Below are 21,299 nucleotides of genomic sequence, written 5' to 3' on the forward strand. Positions count from 1 at the left end.
AAAGCATTAACACCAACATGTTTGGTGGAAGATTATTTCCTCTTCTTTTAATAATAATTTCTAAATATTTATTTCCTACTAAAAAATATACAAAAAGTTGATTTCTGATTCGTGTAGAATATTAGTATGGGATTTCTAAATTTTCTTTGGAGATCATGTAGTCTGCTTGTCTATTTCTTTTACCAGACCAGTTTATGCTTCCCCCCCACAAAGGGTAAGTGGTATCAAAAATGACTGGCAAATTAGAGATTCATCTACTTTTCTGTTTCAGTAGTTTTGAAAGCATGTTTAATACAGTCTAAATAGTCCTGGCTAGTTTGTGGCTTATATGCTTAGTTTTGGTCAATTTCTGAAAGAGCTGGAGATAGTAGTGTGCCATATCTAAGTGATCCTGTTATATTGATAGTTGCAATTCTGTTTCACAGGTTACAGAGATGGAGCTGACTGCCTTGAAGCACTTGGCTGGTTAACTAGCTCTAACCTCCATTCTGCAATAATCAGTTCCCTCTCTGAATTGCAGGATGTCCTTAGCAAACCAGGTACTTTTAAAAGTATATTCTTGTGATAGAAATATGAAAAAACCCCAAAACCAAAACCAAAAAACCCCAGGGTGATCGCATAATTTCCAGTTTCAGGATTTTAGGTAAACTATTCTGGATTATATCTCTGAAGAGCTGTATTGCTAGAATAGATTAACTTTATTTCATTGGTGATATTTTATTAAGTATACAGAGTCATGAAGGCAGAAGGCTGGAGAGTGATTCTGGAGTTTATTTGCAGTGAGAACTGATATAAGCTCCCTTAGTTCATCTGTAGTGTTGCCATCCCTGGTTCTTTGTTAACTTGTATTTTAAAGGCCTAGCATTTCTGTCACAGAGTAAAGGACATTGAAGGAGGGATACTTTATGTGAATAAAGGGAAGTAGCAGGACAGATAAGGTGACACATTTCCCAGAGGGCTAAAGAGTAAACTGGTACCAGAAGACTGCCACCTTATTTTGATTCAGTTGCAGATGCTTTCTTCTTTGATCATGTTGCTTTCAGTAACTTGAATTTATGTCCTCACAAAGCAAAGTTTGAACTGTGTTTCAGATTCAACATTCTGTGTTTCAGAATATTTACAGGGTTCATACTGTATAATTGAAAAAGAATCATGTATTACACCGATAGACACTAAAAAACCTACTTGATGTTTCTTTTTTGTTGTTGTTTCTTAAAGATCCAAACTCCTGGCTTTCTGGAAACTCACTTATAAATGCAGCCAGGAGCTCCTTTTCAAAACTTATGGACAAGCTGTGCTTAATGCTGAGGACGGTTCCACTAAATTATCCCAGGTGCATCACTTACCTGGAGAAGGACTCCTTGATACAGAGGCTGGCGTGTGGACTTCTCAGAATAAATAACCAGGCCCTGGAAGCTGGATTGCATGAGAGACTGCCCAGTGTGGTAAGCATATTTATAGTGCTACTTCATGGAAGCAGAAGGGTCACAGAGTAAGTGTTACAGTGAGTCTCTCTTTATAGTATCATTAATTGTGTTTCAGATTGTTTGAATCCATTGCAATGAAGTCAACAATAAGGACAATCAGAAGTTGATTTGTAACACCCAAAAGTGTTGGGGCATGAATAGACCTTTTTTCTTTTACTGTGAAAGGATTTTTAGAAGAGGCTTAGTGTATGCAAGTAAAAGATTTTTTGACGTTCCATCAGAACTGTATTTGCTTATAGGAACAAACTTGCTTTTGGTTTTAACTGTCAAGATTCTTTTTCTTTAAAGTATTTCCTATTTTCTTATGTCTACCATGAGAAGGTAACCTTGTTCCCTTTAATTATAATGGAAGGATAAACTCTTTCTCTCATATTCTGTCTTTTATTGTGGGCCTTACGTGAAAACAGTACTTCCTTCTAAACAGAATTTTCAGTAACCCTCAATAGGTGAAACAGGTTCATATTTTTGCACTTGTGAGTGTCTTTTAGAGGCAGAGGACAAAAAGGCTTTGTCTTAATTTTCTTGGGTGTTAGCTGTGATTTATTTTATCACTAAACCAGCACGTTTTATAGCACATTACTTTGTTTCTATTGCCAACAGAGAAATGTAACATCCTTGCAGCAGCTGGTGTTTGAATACACACGAAGACTTCATATGGCAGAGACAAAGTGCCGCTCGCTGGGCCTGCAACTTGAAGAATTCAAATGGAGTTTCAATGAGATGAAAAAGGATGCTGAAAAAGCCAGGAGCCTGCAAGAGCAATTAAATACATTACAGCATGTAAGCATATTTGATTTCAAGATTGTCTTGCTCATCAGAGAACTTCCCTTTTACACATTTTTTGCTTTGTGTTCCTTTGAAAAACAAATATAAAATCTAGTCCTGATAGAATTTTCCAGAAAACTTGCCTTGTAAATGTCACTAAACTAGAAGTCAGATGTATTTAGAAATATCTCCTTTCCATTGAAGTTTCTTTTTGATTTGTAGAAGGAGGTATTCTGTGCAAATTACATGTTTGGTCTCCAGCAACCCAGGTTTTCTTCCATTTGTTGAAAATGTTGATGTGACTTATATAACCTGAAAGAATTTATAGATTTCACTTCAGCAGAGTAAAGTCAGTTGGAATGAGGGTACTCAGTAAATGTGTTTATGAGAAGTTCATAAAGTCTAAATACAGCCATTTAAACTCTGCATGGATATTGCTGACTGTTATGATAGACATTTTACTGTGTCTTTGACTGTGAGTTATATCCTGAGATAGTTAACACAAATTTTAGTGGAGCTGTTTCCTTGAGTGAGTAAGTTTATGGCAGGGGAAAAAATACCTCTTCTACCTTCTCAGTGCACATATGCACCAAATTCCCCTGAGTCTTAACTGTCATTGGTTGCTTTACTTAAACACCATGGGTTCATTAACCTGTAAAGACCACTGTCTGATGGGAACGAGAAGAGACAACAAAAAAGTTGTTAACTAGTTGAAGCCCTCAGATAGTGAGAAACAGATGAGGTGCTTGCAGAACTGATGCCATTTGATGAACTGTCACTTTGATCCCTGTCATACTTATGGAACTGTGCCTTCAGTCCTTCTTGGAAGGGAGGAAACCTGTCTTGCTTTAGCATGCTAGAGGTTCCCTAAGCACCTTTCCTCCCATGCTTATTTTCTACGGGCTGAATTCAGAACTGAGCTCACATTTGAGCTTCCTGAGAAAGTGAATGGGTAAGGTTCCTTAGTCACGCTCTACAGGGGCACAGTGTAACTGAAACAGTTGTGTCCCAAAATAAGCAGTGTTTTCCATGGTTGTGTTGATCCTGAAGCCTAGTTGGTAAACTTTCCAGTGTGCCCCAACCTAAACACTTCCAAGCAGAGAATATTTACTAGATGATGTTACACCTGTTCTCCTTCCTGTTCCTAGCTGGGAAAATGATTTTTTTTTTTTTCTCGAATGAAGAAGGCTATATGTGATCATCGTCAGTTTTGTTCTTAATGAGTTTTATTACTGTACAATTCTGGATAGTTAGGTGAAATTGTCTCATTTTAGATTGTCAATTCAGATTTAGATTGTCATTCAAATGCAGATGATTTTACTTGAAGAACTGTTCCTTCTTTCTGGAACAGTTTTGGGAGGGGAGAAAAAGTCCAAGAAAGTGTTCACAAGGGTTAACAAGATATGCACTAAAATGTTGGACATTGTTCTGTATATATTTCCTTCTAAAAATTGATATTTTGCAAGCTAGAGTGCTAATTTGGATAGAATAATGAATGCCTAGTCTTAACAGTACTCTGCATGCTCTTTAGAAAAAACACTGTTAATAAGCTAGTCTGAGGTTTTATTGTTCAGTAACCTGTCTTCATGTTAAAAAACCTAACTATTAATCTTTAGCATGCATTTGTTTTAGAATTTGATAGGTTTGCAAGTGGAACTTAGAAATTCAGGCAGGTAAACTAGTGAATATAGTTATCAATACAATCAAATACAATTTATTTCTCTTTTCAGAGAATGATCACCCAAGACAATATACATGAAGAATTAAATAATGCATTACAGCGTGAGCATGAGGCAAGACTGCTTTTAATTAAACAGGAGCAACAGCTAAATGAGTTAAACAATAGACTACAAATACTCTCCAGTGAAACAGCAGATAAAGGCCAAGACCTAAATCTATCCGTAAGGGTAAGATTATTCTTCTGGAATAGTTACCAGAAATTTACCTCTCGTTAATATTGCATGTCTTGTGCAAATAAAATTACAGGAGAAAATGCGCATTTACTGCTGAGTCAGAATTTTTGGGTACTCAGAAAAGATTTTAAACTACTTTTTTTTCCCCCCCCTTTGAGCTCTAGGTGTTGTTTTTAAACTTGGAGGAAAAGACTTTAATGAACTTTTTTTTCTCTCTCGTAGCTTACCAAAACTCAGCTTTATTCATGCCTTTGTTAATGACAGGTAGAAAGGGTCTCTGCCTGTGCCCTGGCATGCCAACTGACAGACCCTTTTCTCTTAGATAATTGGGTTTTGTGGCTCAGAATGCTGGTTTAGTTTGTTTGTTTGGGGGTGGGGTGTCTTTTTTTGCTTGTTTAAGGGGGGTTTTTTTGGTTTTGTAGCTCTTATTTTGCAGTACAGTGGAACAATCTAATCTTTGATAATCAATCTTGATCTTGTAAAACAGTGTTCTTACAAATTCTTGCTTTGAATTCTTTATTCAGTTTTTAAACGCGTAAGAGGGGGAAAAATATAATATTAGCTACTTTTGGTTTTGATAGCTTATTTTTAAACTTATTCATGCTTAGCAGCTATCAATAAGGAGGTATTTTGGTATTCATGTACTTTCATAAAGTAGGCTTGTTAAAGCAGTAATACTTAATTTCTTCACTTTATCAGTTCAAATTTTAATCTTGCATATTTTTATCTGTTTAATGGCTTATACCATAGAAACATCCAAGGTAGCTCATCACTGTCAAGGTCAACTGGGACTAAGTAACTCTTTTATGCTACTGTTTTTTATTAGATGTGGTAAATCAGTAGCTCTGATTGCTCTGTGTTCGAAAAGATACTTTTACACAAACGCTAAATGGTTATCTATGCCAGACAGAAATTTTACTCCTGTTACAAGCTAGTCTTAATGCAGTAATTTTTTTTTCTCCCTAATGATGGTCATTGTGTGTATAGTTACTTTCTTTTAGAGATATTAGTATCTGTAATAAAACCAATCTATTTTTAAATTTGTGAAGTAAGTCATATAAATTGTTAATGAATTGCATTTCAAGTGCAATATATGTTAAATCATGTAGCTGCCACTGATATACCCCAAAATAGTCTTCAATACATGTTTTAGAAGAAGATACCCTCCGTTTTGGGCTTGTTTACTGTGCTAATTTTAGTGAAGCTGCCACTGATTTACAACATAATAAGTCAGAAAAGAATCTCATCCAAATGCTTTGATAACACTCATGGAAAAATGTTTTCTGATATGAAGGTTTGGCATGTTTATTTTCACTAGCTATTTCATTAAAATCATTATATGCACATTCTGTGTTCCGAAAACGTAGTGTCCTTTGCTAAAGACACACATCTAAATTCATTAAATTCAGGTGGAGTTTGGGATTTCTAGGCTTGTTAGAAATGAATGTTTTCCCTGAGCAGCCTCCCTATTCATGGGTGGATTTCAGGTGAAGGTGATAGACAATTTTGTGCCTTCTGTTCCTTTTCCTCTTCTTGCATTGATAGCCGCATAATGTCCCTGAAAAATAATTTCCATTATTTATACGTTTTCTTTTATTAATATTATTGCACACACTTTAAAAGTTTTGTTTAGTTTTACTTTGAAGCTGAGTGACATGTGAACATAGGATGTCTGTTCTGGAAGAGGTATTATTACGCTGAATTATTCAAGAACAGCTAGTATGTTTAAATTACTAAGCTCTTTAACTCGAAAGTACATACAACTCAATGGCTTCATAAAGCATTTTTAATCATACCTTGCTAAACATTTTGACCTAATGCAAATGAAAAATGCATTCTTTTCTTGTTGATTAGAATAGATATTCTCATGAGAACAAATGCTTGCTTTGTAGCAAAGTGATGTTAAACTTGGTTTAAATCTTTGAGGCACTGCAATTCAGCCTAAACCACTAGAGGTGAAATGCCTGTGGCACCTAAACTTACTTGGATATCTGAGATCTATGTTTTAGACTATTATCTAGAAATTACAGACGTTGTGACAGCAAGTGGCATTATGTAAGTGACTACAATCACTTCGTTTGCTAAAGCATATTTGTACATAGGCAATATAATAAAAACGGAGGGTTCTGAGTCAGTAATGGTTTTATGAATTCTCAAGCAAAAACTTAGTACGCAGTGGTCCAAATCTACCTCACAGCCAGTTAGTTTTCCACTTTGGTTAACTAGCAATGGCATAAACTGAAGTTAATTATTTGAGCTGACAAGTAATTCTGCTTTCTATCTGCTTTCAGAGTCTCCCAGAGACAGCCATGGATATGAGAAGAAAAGACCGAGTTCTGAACCACCAAAAGAGGCTTCTTACCCAAATGGAGCAGGACAGGCGTCAACTGCAAGAGAGTGTCCAAAATGCAGAGCGTGCCCTGCTTACAGCAGAGAAGTGAGTTCTGGGACCTTGGAGACATCCCTTAAACCAGACAAAACATCAGTTCCTACTTTCATGTGCAGGGTTTTAGCCTTGGCTAATGTGATGCTAGAAGACAAAAGTACATCTGCCTCTCTTTGAAATTCAGAGATTGTCTTCTAAAAAGAAAACTATTAGCTCAAAATACTAGATGATATGTTTTCTGTAGTTATCCCATAATAGTCTCCAGATTCTGAGTGCTGAAGTAGTATGGGCATTTGTTTACAGTTATCCTAAGGATTTGAAAACATCTCTTTGGCAAATCCTTAGCAGTCTGTTCATTTAAGAAATCATTATTCTTTCTATTTCCACATAGTCTTTTTATGGAGAGATGCAGTTTATTTATAATAAGTACAGAAGCATCAGCTGGGTTACAGGTTTTAGCTGCCAAAGGGGCTGAAACCCATTTTGGACCTAGTCTTATCCCCAGTAGAAGCATTTTTCATATGGAAATTTGCCAAATAGTGGTACACGAACTATTTTTAGGGTTTGCATGGGAGATATAAAAAGGAGAGATAAAATTGTAAGAGTTTGAGTTATCAAGAATTATTTTACAAGACATGACAGTTATAAAGTAGCAGAAAATTTATTTCTACATCAGTAGAACTTTAGTTTTATAAACTACTCACTTGTTTTTGCTTTTCTTTTTCTTGTAATAGTGACAGAGAATTGATCATTACTCATATGAAAGCTGTGGAAGCCACGCTTCAGATGGTAAGAATTTGAAGGGTTCCCTCTGATTTGTGTTTCTAAAGACATCAGAGTTTTACAACCACTTATCCTCAGGGAAGGAGGGGAGTAGAAATTGTTTTAGAACAAATTCCTTTCCTTAGGGGTGAAGTTACCCTCTTCAACTTCTTTAATCTTAAAAAATTGCAGTGAAATAAAATGTAATTTTGTAGCACACAAGCTTCTTATTTTGAATATAAAAGTTACTACAAAATTCTCTTTCCCTCAATCACTGACTACTGTTTCTGGTTGCCAAGGGTTGACTATGGAACATCCAAAAAACTGGCAACTGCTGTTGAGTTAACTCTCTACTGGGTGAGGTGGAGGTCATTTGCTGAGGTCACATACATGGTGGCCATAAAATATTTGGCTTTGTGTGTACTACTTAAACCTTTGATACATGATAAACAGAATAAGGAGAAGACAGTAAGTAATAACCTGTGGTCAGAAACTTAATTGATATTTTTAAAACCCTTTTTAAATTGAGTAATAATATTAAGTTGTCTCTTTGACTTGTACTATTTTTCCCAGGTATAGGATTATTTGAAGGTCCAGCAAAGCTGTATACATTAATTATTTGGGAGAAAGGTGGCTTTTTGGTTTGTTTTGGTTTTGGGTTTTTGTTCTTTGTTTGTTTGTTTGTTTGGTTGTTTTTTAACAGTAGCTCTAATGACTGATTGCGTTATAACTATTTTTAATCCAGAGCAGCATAGAGGGGGGGAAAAAAGTGTTTTTTTAATTACCTTAGAGTGTTAATTTCCACTACATTTTTAATTCCTAGCAACGTGGGTATCTATTCCTTATTTTAGATTCTGTGTTCACCAAAACTGTTGTTAATTTAATTTTCAGATATCTTTTTCAAGTCTCTCTTTCTTTTAACTTTCACAGAAAGTGACAGAACCTAAAATGTGTGTTTTAGCTGTAGCAAAATATGCTGACAGATAATTTGCTTCGTGCCACCATCATCTTCATACAACTTCTCTTAAGCTTCTGAGGTGGATGTCATGCAGAAACTTCTGGTTTTTTACAGTAACATGTACAGGCTGTGTCCTTGGCCTTCTCATTTGAGACTGGAGAAAGATCCTTTTCTTTGTAGTGTTTTTTCCCAGCACTCTGAATTAGAGATTTATTTCCAATGAAAAATCAAATAGTCCTAAATTTATTCTTGGATTGGAGGTTCAGTCATCCATGCAAGTCCACTCAAAGGGCTCAAGTGGACCAGTTCATTCCCGTTAATTTTCTGAAGGAGAATCAACATTGATACTGAGATTTTTTTCTTTTTAGGTCAGAGAGCAGACTTTGGTGCCAAGTGGTGCAGCAGCCACAACTGAGTTCTGCCTGGAGCTACCCAGACTGCAAATAGAAGCCCTTCCAGATGAAGAACTCTGGGGCAGGCCAGAGGCTATAGCATTCCAGGTTAGAGTTTAAAACAATCCTGTTTCTTTCTTTATTTTTATTTTCATTTTCTTTTTTTTGCATCTGAGATAGAACAAGCAGCTAGACTGCTCTGAATATGTGGAGAGCAAAAAGCTTCAAAACTATTGCAGTCAGCAGTTGAAAGACAAATAATTTCCATATATACTCTTGCACATGCTATTTCAGAGCTAATAGGAAGTACTAATTTTGCGGGTGTTAAATAACTGATAGGAATATGACCATGGAGAAATGCACGTATACCTGAAAATTAATATCCCTCTATTCCCCTCCCTTTCTTCCTCTTCGTATGAGCAAGACAAATTTAAAAAAAACACTTGTGGTTACTGAGGAGGTTGGCAAACAGCATCAATGGTTCACAGTCCTGTCACTGTGAAGTCCCTTCTCTCCCTGTCCCTTTTCTCCCTCTCCTCATCTCTGGTTACATTGTGCCTGTTTGGTAACTTTCTCAGAACATTATGGAGATTTTATTGTAAAATTTGCCTTTTATAACTAGGAGTCAGCTAATTGATTTTAATTTCACTGTATGCAAAACTATATCCTGTGATGTTGAATGAGGTAAGAAGTTAATAATCACTTTAGGGACACTTCTTATTAAAAGGAGTGGAATTGTTTGTGGACATGTCCTCTAGAATTGCTATAATCAATCTGTGACAGGCACATATGATCTGCAAGAATCCTCTTTTAGGACTAGCACCATAGCACTGAAACATTTTGGATGCTTTTTCTGATGAGAAAAGATATATGATGGTGTTAATTTGCTACTGCTGTTTCCTTCACTTCACAATGACAAAACCTGATTGATTTCAGCTATGTTAACTTTTATTCTGAAAAGCAGTAGTGTGTTTGAGAAAGAGAAACAGCAAAAAAGGTTTCTAAATGCCTCTTTGAGGTACTAAATTTATTTTTGTCTATACCACAGATTTACATTCAAAAGGACAATTTCATATTATCTGAAGAGAAAACTATAACTTATAAAATGTGATCAGCTACTTTTAAGGAAGACTACTTATGGTAGATATAAAGTTTTCAGTACTGCCTGATCATTGGTACTCTGTCATGCTGCTGATTTTATTATCAATCTAATCAATATTACAACTGGGACATACTTCCAGTATATACATAAAAACAATTATATTTTCCAAGCTGTATTGTAATCAGATTATTTTGTCTGGCTTATAAACCTTGTTCAATTTCTCCAATTAACAAAAAATTCTCTTCCCTAATGAATTTGGAAGTATGCTATTTGGCATTTAGATATAGCTTGCTTGTCACTGATGATTTATTTTACTTTTCAAAGGACGTGATTCGAAGTTTTATGGACGTCTACCAACTTGCAGCTAGTAGAATTGAAACATTACTGAGAGAATCTTCTCAGCTTCACACTGCAGCCCAAAGATCCAGACAACAAACATTCACCTTTCGTGAAAGTTATGGTAAATCCCTTCTCAAGCAATTTTTGTCATTTCGATGTAGTTTCCTAGCCAGCATCTCCCTTCAAGCTGCATAGTTTCTGTAGGCAAATACATTAATACTTAATTATAAACATAATGGAGCAGTAAAACTAGTGTCAATAGAAACCGCCTGAGACTTTTTTCAAAAGAGAAAGACACTCAGTCCATTGGTGTCATGTTAAGTGCCAGAGAGTGTCTTTCATGGGCCAAAGCCATAACGTATTTCATGTGTTAGGACATGACTGGGGGAATGCTTCCCAGATATTGCAAGAGCAGATTTGGATGCAGGCTGGATGAAACCTCTGCTTGGCTTTCTCACTACCTCATCTAACCTTTTCTATACAAAATTTTTTTGGATACTGAGTATCTAGGTACGTATACTTTTAGCTTGTTAGGCTATTGTAACACATTTGGAAATTATAGTAATTTGATTTAAATGTTGCCTACAAGGCAAAAGGTTCTGCTAATAGGATGCAAGTGTAATTAAAGTGCAGAACCAAATGTAACCAGCTCTCAGTGACTGGAGCCTCCATATCTATAGTTTCACAGTGACCCCTGGGTTTGAAAGTTTATGTTAAAGTTGCTAATAATAGCTGCTCTCGAGAAAAAGAGCAGGACAGTTGAGCTGTTGAAACAGAGATGGCAACATCCTGAGGTGAAAAGTCACATAAGAAGAGTTGGTAGTCTGAATTTTAGGGCAGTCTTCCACTGGCAGGTGGTAGAAGCACAAGACTTCTGGGGTGTGGTAGTCAGAGAATTGCATTCTGCAGCAGTACAGCTGCATAAACATCCCCAAAGGAAGGATCTTGCTGTGAGCAAGTAACGATGTGGTTTTTCAATAATGCTGTTCCTTAATTTCTGTGAATTCCTGTTGGAATAATCTGGAAGTCATAGGCACACCATCTTCTAACAGATTGACATTTGAAGAGTATTAAGTGTTTGATTTCAATTGATGGTAAAATAAATCAAAAAGTAAATGAGTACCTTCTATGGTTAGCATGGCAAATGTTTCCTAGTGACAGTGATAGGGAGACTGTAAAATAAGTTTGTTTACTTGATTAAAATGACCCATGCCCTAGAAATTATAATGATAAGGGTTAAAAGTTCTCTCTAAGTATTTGTAGCTCTTCAAATAAAGTACGCTATTGTTTTCTAACACTTCCTGGTGCAGAATACTTGATAAAAGGTCCTTGTTTCTATCTATTAGAGATTAATGTATGTGGTCAGGTGCCACGTATTTTAAATAAGTGCTTCAAACAAGAAGGATACACTTTCAAGTGCTTCACATACATACCTTTTGTGAAAGGTATTTAACAGTAAATATAGATTCCCTTTTGATTTTTTTTTTTATTCTTTATTCTATTGCAGAAAGCAGGAAAGAGTCTAAACATCCAAGTAGCTTCAAGCTAGATAGTCAGGCTGACCAGACTTACGTCCCAGAGTTTTGGCCATTGCCAGCAAAAGCTGAAATGTCCTCCAGCATGACACTACAAAAAGCCAGTACTCAGTCTCCAATGCATGTGTCCTCAGGTGTGATATCAGACAGACCCAGTACCGGGTCTTCAATGTCCGCTGGTGGGATACTGGACAGAACCAGAACTCATTCTCCAATCCACATGTCCTCCAGTGGGATACTGGACAGAGCCAGTACTGGGCCTTCAATCCATGTGTCTCCTGGTGAGATACCAGACAGAGCTGGAACCGGGTCTTCAATCCACATGTCTGCTGATGTAATACCAGACAGAAGCAGTATTCGGTCTCCAATCCACATGTCCTCCAGTGGGATACCGGACAGAGCCAGTACTGGACCTTCAATCCATATGTCTGATGATGCAATACCAGAAAGAACCAGAACTCGGTCTCCAACCCACATGTCCCCTGGTCTGATATCAGACCGACCTGGTACTGAGCTTTCAATCCATGTGTCCCCTGGTGCAATACCAGACAGAAGCAGTACTCAGCCTTCGATCCACCTGTCCTCCAGTGGGATACCAGACAGAAGCAGTACTCGGTCTCCCATCCACATGTCTGCTGATGTAATACTAGACAGAAGCAGCAGTCTATTTCCAATCCACCTGTCCTCCAGTGGGACAGCAGACAGAAGTAGTACTCAGCCTCCAATCCACCTGTCCTCCAGAGCGATACCAGACAGAAGCAGTACTCAGTCTCCCATCCACATGTCTCCTGATGTGATACTAGACAGAAGCAGTAGTCTATTTCCAACCCAAATGTCCTCCAGTGGGGTACCAGACAGAAGCAGTACTCGGTCTCCAATCCACCTGTCCTCCAGTGGGATACCAGACAGAAGCAGTACTCGGTCTCCCATCCACATGTCTCCTGATGTGATACTAGACAGAAGCAGTAGTCTATTTCCAACCCTAATGTCCTCCAGTGGGACAGCAGACAGAAGGAGTACTCGATCTCCAATCTACCTGTCCTCCAGTGGGTTACCAGACAGAAGCAGTACTCGGTCTCCCATCCACCTGTCCTCCAGTGGGACAGCAGACAGAAGCAGTACTCAGCCTCCGATCCACCTGTCCTCCAGTGGGATACCAGACAGAAGCAGTACTCGGTCTCCCATCCACATGTCTCCTGATGTGATACTAGACAGAAGCAGTAGTCTATTTCCAACCCTAATGTCCTCCAGTGGGACAGCAGACAGAAGGAGTACTCGGTCTCCAATCCACCTGTCCTCCAGTGGGTTACCAGACAGAAGCAGTACTCGGTCTCCCATCCACCTGTCCTCCAGTGGGACAGCAGACAGAAGCAGTACTCAGCCTCCGATCCACCTGTCCTCCAGTGGGATACCAGACAGAAGCAGTACTCGGTCTCCCATCCACATGTCTCCTGATGTGATACTAGACAGAAGCAGTAGTCTATTTCCAACCCTAATGTCCTCCAGTGGGACAGCAGACAGAAGCAGTACTCGGTCTCCAATCCACCTGTCCTCCAGTGGGTTACCAGACAGAAGCAGTACTCGGTCTCCCATCCACCTGTCCTCCAGTGGGACAGCAGACAGAAGCAGTACTCAGCCTCCAATCCACCTGTCCTCCAGTGAGATACCAGACAGAAGCAGTACTCGGTCTCCAATCCACCTGTCCTCCAGTGGGATACCAGATAGAAGCAGTACTCGGTCTCCAATCCACCTGTCCTCCAGTGGGATACCAGACAGAAGCAGTACTCGGTCTCCAATCCACCTGTCCTCCAGTGAGATACCAGACAGAAGCAGTACTCGGTCTCCAATGCACCTGTCCTCCAGTGACATACCAGACAGAAGCAGTACTCAGCCTCCAATCCACCTGTCCTCCAGTGGGATACCAGACAAAAGCAGTACTCAGCCTCCAATGCACCTGTCCTCCAGTGACATACCAGACAGAAGCAGTACTCAGCCTCCAATCCACCTGTCCTCCAGTGGGATACCAGACAGAAGCAGTACTCAGCCTCCAATCCACATGTCCTCCAGTGACATACCAGACAGAAGCAGTACTCAGCCTCCAATCCACCTGTCCTCCAGTGGGACAGCAGACAGAAGCAGCACTCAGCCTTCAATCCACATGTCCTCCAGTGGGATACCAGGCAGACCCAGTACTGGGTCTTCAATCCAAGTGTTATCCAGTGTGATAACGGACAGACCTGGTTCTGCGTTTACAATCCACGTGTCCCCTGGTGAGATATTGGACAGAACAAGAACTCTGTCTCCAATTCGCATGTTCTCCACTGTGACGCCAGACAGAAGTCATACTCCGCCTTTAATCTCTATGTCCCCTCGTGCAAAGCCAAACAGAACCTATAGTGTGCCTTCAATCCATATGTCCTCTGGTGTGATACTGGACAGAGATGGTACTGGCTCTTCACTGGACATATCCTCCCATGTGCTACCGGAAAGAGCCGGTACTGGCTCTTCACTGGACATATCCTCTGGTGTGAGGCAGAGCAGAACCTTTATTGTGTCTGCAAGAAACTTATCCTCCAATGTGATACCACACAGAACTGGTACTGGTACTGGGTCTTCAGGCATATCCTCTGGTGTGTTGATGGACAGAATCAGTTCTGGGCCTTCAGTGGACGCATTCTTCTTTGTGAGACCACACCAGTTTGGTGGTGGGTCTTCAATGGACACAATGGACACACCAAACAGATCTAGTTCACTGCCTTCAATCAGGACTTTCAGCCAGGATCTCTTATCCAGTACTAGAAAAACAGAAGGAAATCAATTTCCAGAGTCTTAGCTATGTCAGTTTCCCTTAGCTATATGTCAGCTTCCCCTTTAGAAGGAAAAAAATGTGTTAGTGTAAAATGATGTAATTAAAATATAATCTAACAACTACCTTGGAGTTGTAGTTTGGTGTCTGTGTGGTTTTTGTCTGTAATTTTATATTTTTATGAAAATACGCATTCATATCTTCACATTTCTCTGTTTCTCATTCTCTTTACCCTGAAACAGTTATTTTTTTTAAGTTTTATTTATTGCAGTTAATTTTTATGTAGTATATTTTTTAATGTTACAAAACAACACATTTTGGGTAATTTTCTTAATTCTTAAAAAAATCCATTAGCTATTTTAGTCTATTTCTGTCAAAGTTGTCTCATACCTGTCTATTTTAAACCAGGACTGCAATAATTCATTAAGATTGAGAGAACTCTGTAAAGCATATGCAAATGACTTCTGTCATTTCATGGCAGCCCTGCCATGGTTCCCTGAGCCTCTTCTTTTCCCTTGTCAGCTCAACTAAAGATATACATTTAGTTGCATACTTGAAGCAGATTGAACAAAATAGAAAAGGTGTGATGGCTCTTTTGGTCCACACTCACTGATCTTTCTGCTTTTTCAGCTGCGTAAGAGTCTCATCCAGGCAAAGAGATTGCAGTAAGTGATACAAATCCCCTCGGCAGGAACCCAAATGCTCTATAGTTCCAGCTGAAAGCTTGCATCTGCACAAGATCTTCTGGCTGCCCCACTCTTCATTTGGTTTTGGCTGGAAATGCAATTGCACTTTCTTCCTCATCTAGAAGTACCAAAGCTGGAAAAAAACAGTCAGTGGGTGATATTCCAAAGGCAGTGTGGTCTGGAGTTGGTGAATGAAGGAGACCCTTCCCCAATTCCAAATGATATAAAATAAAAAACCAACCAAAACATAAAAAGGACTTTCCATTCTTAAGGAACAACTGACAATTCAGAAGTGAAGGCAGAACTTATTTGCAGGGTGAAAAGGAAGGGAATCTACCAATGTGGTTGAGGTTTTATAATGGTTTTATTCTGAGTCTCACTCACAGCTAACACTGGACAAAACCTTCTGGAAGGGCTGATTTCTCCTGACTGTCATAAATTGTTTCGCTGCAATGATCAGAGGCATCAGGCTGGAGGTAGGCTTGGCTGATGTTACAAATAGATGCTGCCCAAAGGAAAAAAAAAAAAAGAGATGAACTTTTACTTCCCAAACTCAGTTCCTCACAGGCTGAAGCAGGATTTCTCCGGTTCCCAGAAATACACAGAAATAGGACTGAGAGGACCATCTGCACCTACATGATCATGCCCAGGACCTTGCAATCTCAGGCAGATGTGGCCCATAATCCCCTGAATCCATTATCAAGGTGTCTTCAGATAACTGGGATTTTCACCCTACTAGTTCTGTGGGAATGCTTCTTCCTGTCCAAGAGATTTGTTCCTTTCAGGAAACTCAAAATGCTTGCTCAGGTTCCTCTTTTCTGCAGACATGGGCTATTTTAGTTGTCAAAAAAGATGAGGAGCATAAACCATTTCTCAGGAAACTCCAATCCCTCCAAAAAATGTTGATCCTAGTAGGATTTAGGCCTCGTGTTGTTGTGAAGACCACTGAGGTACAGGTTTTCAGCACCAAGACAAGAGCAGGGACACAAGTGGCAGAGAGCTGATGTCCTCTGCTCCGGGTTGCAGGGAGAGCAGTGTCTACATTTCCATCCCCTGCCCCTTCTGTGCTGCCTGGCATGTTCCTTCCCAGCAGGGACAGCCCATTGTCATGTTCTGCAGCTCCCGATCTGCCATAAAACCTGGTGGTAACCCTGTAGCAGTTCTCATCTGCTTGACCATGCCAGGCAGCAACTGGGGCTGGGACAAGTCGTGCTCAGCTGTCCCTGTTTGGGTGGCAGAAACCCCTAAGAGTAGGTCTACTTTTACAAACAGAAGTTGTATTTGTTTAAATTAAAATTCTATTAAATTGTATTTAATGATACTAAATTTTAATATAATTATTATAATTAATTTAAATGGTATTAATAAAATTTAAATTTAAGTTGTATTAAATTTAAAATTATAAGCAACACAACTAGGCCTGTATTTTCTGGTCTGAGAATATTCTGCATCAAAACTCTATAAAATCCTACTGGTTTTTCCAAGCAGCACTGAACACAGAGATTCCTTCATGTTCTGCTAGGAAGAATGAGGAGAGACTGAAGGAGCTGGGGTTGCTTAGCCTGGAGAAGAGGAGGCTCAGGGGAGACCTCATCACTCTCTATAACTCCCTGAAAGGAGGTTGTAGCCAGGTGGGGGTTGGTCTCTTCTCTCAGGCAATCAGCAGTAGGACAAGAGGGTATGGTCTTAAGCTCTGCCAGGGGAGATTTAGGTTGGATATTAGGAAGAAATTCTTTACAGAGAGGTAATCAGGCATTGGAATGGGCTGCCCAGGGAAGTGGTGGATTCTCCATCCCTGGAGGTTTTTAAGATGAGACTGGATGTGGCACTTAGTGCCATGGTCTAGTAAGCATGGTGGTAGTGAATCAAGGGTTGGACTTGATGATCTCAGAGGTCCTTTCTAACCCAGCTGATTCTATGATTCTATGATTCTATGAATTTAACCTCACATGGCCTTCTGTCCAGGTTGATGCCTTAACTACAGATATTCCCCTATTTCCATAGAGGAGAAGTGGCATCCAGCATGTTATGGCTGTGGCAACTAGAAGTGCAAGGTACACAACGCTAGGAAAAGTGTTTAAAAAAAGAGGCCAGGTATTGCCCTGCGGTTAAGAAGGTGAAGCCCTTCACTCAGCTTAGTGCCCTCAGTGCCCTTGTCATCATTCAGTGGTAATTGTTTTCTGATCAATGCACAAACACTCCATGGAATAGAAGAGCTGCACCTGCCATCTCCAGTGCAACTGCAATTTTAAAACAAAAATATAGATAGAAAGGAAAAATCCAGCCCTAAGGTTTAATGAAAAATCCAGCACCTCAAAGGCATTGAGCCACTTAATTCCCATTATCTGTTTAGCACAGACAGGTGTCTCAATCCTACATATTTTTAGCTGGTAGAGACCATCTTCCCTGAACATCAGAAAAGAATTTTTAAAACTAAGAAAGAACTGGCGAAAGCTTCAATAGTCCTTTGTTTTTTCTTAACCAAATAAGTAAAAAAAATCTCTTTGAGAAAATCCGAGCTCCTTAAATATGTAAGAAAGGGAAATGAAGAATTATTGCCCTTTGGAGATGCCATTATTTTGCCATGGAGTTGGTTTTAACTGCTGCCTTACGATTGGGAGCCAAAAATTACTCACCAGGCAATTATTAGTAGAGATAAGATAATAGAGCAGTTTTAATAGAGGGTCTTCCCCCACAGGGGTATAGAAACATGTGCACACGTGTCCAGGGGGTTCCACAATTTAAGGTATTATTCCATCCAATCTTAGATTTATCCACCCCCCAGGTCCTCCCCCCCAGCACACCCTTCTGGAAATTGAGGCAAGGGGTTTGGGGACCCCCTCTTCCTCATCTTCCTCTTCATCACAGCACGTCCAGTCCTTGGAGCTCCTCCAAAGTTCTGGGTTTTGAGGGATGCTTTGACTATGATGTATCTTGTTGTTCAAGCCAGAGTGCAAATGTTCTTAAACAGAAAGAAGACCTATCTTGAGGGAAGTCTAAGCAAGTGAAAGGAATTTAGAAAGTTGAATATGAAATGGGGTAATAGGGTTGGGTAAATGTGTAAACTACTGTGCTAAAGGGTGAGCTAACTATAGCTAGTCCTAAAATCTACAAGAAGCTAAAAATCAAAAAAATCCATAGGCATCAATCAGATGAAGTTTTATGACACACAGTGGCAATCACCCATCTTTGATGGGTGGACCTGCACTAAAGAAGAAAGTCAGTCTCCACAGACCGTTGAGTCACAACATGCATTTTGGAAAATCACAAGGCTCTTAAACAAATATTCTTCATTTGAGGAAGGCTTCCTTGCCATGCTGCAAATAGTCACAAGTAAATATGAGTTCACATAAAGTTAATTTTTCCAGGGAAAAAAAAAAGACATAAATAACACAGATGTGGAAGCTGAGTGTGCTTCTATGAGCAGATTTCCTGAATCCCCCATTTTGAGGAGTCTCAGCATTGCACAACCCAGAGCGACCAGCTTACTCTGTGGGTGTTTGTGTTCCCAGCGTCAGGGTCTGTTTGGGAGCTGCAAAACATGAAAATCTTTTCAGAAGCCCATTAAAAAAAAAAAAAGTTTAAATCAACTTTTAGTTCAAGTGACTTGAAGGAACCACCCTACATTAAACACCATCTCTTTCACACCACACAGCACACAATTTTCCATAGTCCTTGTTCCCAAAGCATGGGGCCGGCCGGTCGCATCCGCACTGTTCCCACATGCCTGATGCCATCCTTCCCACAGACCCATAGTACCTGAGACTGGGGAATCCACTCGCCAGGCACTGCTGCAGGAATGGGAATTGCTGCAATCCGTTGGCAGATCCTGGGAGAGCATCGCTATGTGGAACTGCCGCTTCAGGTGAGCAACCTGAAGCAACATGGATCATCCTGCTCCAGGTGAGCATTCTGCTCCGGGTGAGCATCCAGGAGCATCCCTCCTGCACAGTGGGACTGCGGCCCCTGGGATAATGCTGCGGTTCCCGGGATAACGCTGTGGCCCCATTGGATACCCCCTCCCTCCTCTGCACAGCCTCTGCCAGTGGCGGCCCCTTTGCCTTGCCAGGGTTATGTCCCATCCTTCCAAGTGCTAGGAGGGACTTGAACCCCCTTTTACGAGCTAAAAAAAAAAAATCAACAAAAAACCCCCCTCACTTCCCCCTCGACCCTGCTTCTGAGATGCCCTGAAGGAATTTCACCAGGGACTCGAATCCACCCTTGAAACTGATGCTGAATCTCCTCAGGGGATTTTAACTCTCAGCCATTGGCTTCTCCCTCCCCCTGCAACTTTCTAAGTAAAGCAACCACGACATTCCTCACCCAAATATACTGCCTTCAGTTCTGCCACATGATCAAAAAAGCCATGAGAAAAATATGAGGCCAGTTACAAAATCTTGTGAAATCAGATCTGGGAACATTTGGTTATAAAATAACAAATATCAACAGAAGCTGAGAAAAACCAACAATGTCAGAAAACATGCCTCAAGTACTTGGACTAGAAAAGCTCAGGCAATAAATTTAATTGTAATGAACACTCTCTTTCTGACATGTGAGCCATGCAATTGAATCTCCATGGACAGTGAAATAGGGACCCCTGGGAACAGAGGCTCCACACAGAGCAATGTTACACAGAACAGGACAGTAGCAATCAGCTGCCAAATTTGTAACTTCCACATTGCAGTTAAAGATTTGATTTAATTATATGGTGCTACTATTAATAAGGTGTAAGATGTAAGAGTCATAAAAAATAAAAATAAAATAAATTAAAAACCCAAACAAACACCAAAACCCACCACACAGCCCCACCTCAAAAAGACAGAACTCGTTTTTCTTTATTGTCATGAAAACAACAAACATCAAACCACATTGCAAGTTCAGAGGTACAACTGAAATTTGAAATGGGTTTCTACACCAAACCACAGTGGTATTTATCTGCTGGCCATCCAGAATGGGAAAAAACAAACAAATCCATATTTCCCCAGGTATTTTACAACTCATCCTGCATTTTCAACACCAAAGACTTACTATATTTTTACTGTGAAGAAAGATGCTTTGAGTTATTTAAAGTTTAAGGTCTATGTAAAATGAATTTTATTTAAGTCAGACACTCCCTGGGCATGAAGTTAAGACATAAATAAACCAGAACATTCTTTATTATGACATACCACTTCATTTTGTTACACACTTTGCAGAAAAAAAACACTTCGCAATGCACTTCCGCACTCCTCTAAACCTAATTCTGGTCAACATCAGCCTGAGGCAAAATGAGAGCTGTGACCAATTCTGGGTTTGTTTTTGGAGTTAATGACCACCAAAACCTGTTTAACTTCAGGCAGAATTGTGTTCAGCAGGTCTGAAAATTAGGCCCTAAATGAATTTTTTCACCTGAGTCTCATCCCATTCAGTATAACCCACCAATTCTCCAGTGACAGTTCTTCCCACAGGAAAATCATTTTTCATATAATTTTAAGATAAAAGCCCAGTGTCGGCTTCTGACAACCTGCACACGACTGCCAGGAGGGGAAGGAAGAGTTTGTTTGGAAACTTCTAATTGACCTCAGTGGAATTGGGTCCCTATCCTTTAAAACATTTATGAAAAACAGTTATGGCGCATGAACAGTCCCCAGTCTGAACCATTAATACCTTGGGAATATTAAAAGTAATTAATTTGACAATTCCAGGGAGGGGAGGAGCAGGAACCTGGCTGCACTGAGGGCTAAATCCTTCCGATTATCAGATGGTCTTTTTTCTCACTGCTTTTAGATAGTTACAGAGACACAAGTTCTTGTTTTTACTTGGTTTTCTATTTCCTCAGCACTGGCAGGTAGTCTGTGATAGTCAAGTGATTCTAGATGATATGAAGAACTCCAGTGTGTGGAATTGGTTTCACTGAATAATCTCCAAAAGGAAGCCAATCCCAATCCATAAATTACCAGAACAGCAGGGAAGTGTTGGGAGGGGAAAGCTCACCCTTTTGGACTCCCACATTTCAATGGTGCTTAGGCAGAGGAACAAAAACAAAGGCAGTGTAGATTAACTACTTTTCCTTATTTAAAAAAAATATCCTACAGACTTAATCTGTTTAATGCCAGATGTGTTTCATCGTGTTTTCTTAAGTGTTGCAGCTGAAAACAGAAGAGAATTCAGCCTTAGGTATCCTTTTTT

At 39.6% G+C, this 21,299-nt stretch overlaps 1 protein-coding gene across 5 annotated transcripts in view; it reads left to right on the forward strand.

Moving 5' to 3' along the window:
- The window catches only part of LOC135407742 (coiled-coil domain-containing protein 171-like), a 47,419-nt gene extending 32,849 nt beyond the window's left edge, over positions 1-14,570 (forward strand). For all 5 annotated transcript variants that reach the window (XM_064643065.1, XM_064643069.1, XM_064643067.1 and 2 more), the window contains 9 exons: positions 426-539; positions 1,219-1,445; positions 2,088-2,267; positions 3,983-4,159; positions 6,457-6,602; positions 7,286-7,340; positions 8,640-8,771; positions 10,090-10,225; positions 11,612-14,570. In XM_064643065.1, coding sequence (XP_064499135.1) covers positions 426-539; positions 1,219-1,445; positions 2,088-2,267; positions 3,983-4,159; positions 6,457-6,602; positions 7,286-7,340; positions 8,640-8,771; positions 10,090-10,225; positions 11,612-14,472 — 4,028 coding nt within the window. In that variant the 3' untranslated portion in view covers positions 14,473-14,570. The remainder of the gene's footprint in view (positions 1-425; positions 540-1,218; positions 1,446-2,087; positions 2,268-3,982; positions 4,160-6,456; positions 6,603-7,285; positions 7,341-8,639; positions 8,772-10,089; positions 10,226-11,611) is intronic.
- Positions 14,571-21,299: the final 6,729 nt, after the last annotated feature.

Source organism: Pseudopipra pipra, chromosome Z (genome assembly GCF_036250125.1).
Source record: "Pseudopipra pipra isolate bDixPip1 chromosome Z, bDixPip1.hap1, whole genome shotgun sequence".
Classification (NCBI taxonomy): domain Eukaryota; kingdom Metazoa; phylum Chordata; class Aves; order Passeriformes; family Pipridae; genus Pseudopipra; species Pseudopipra pipra.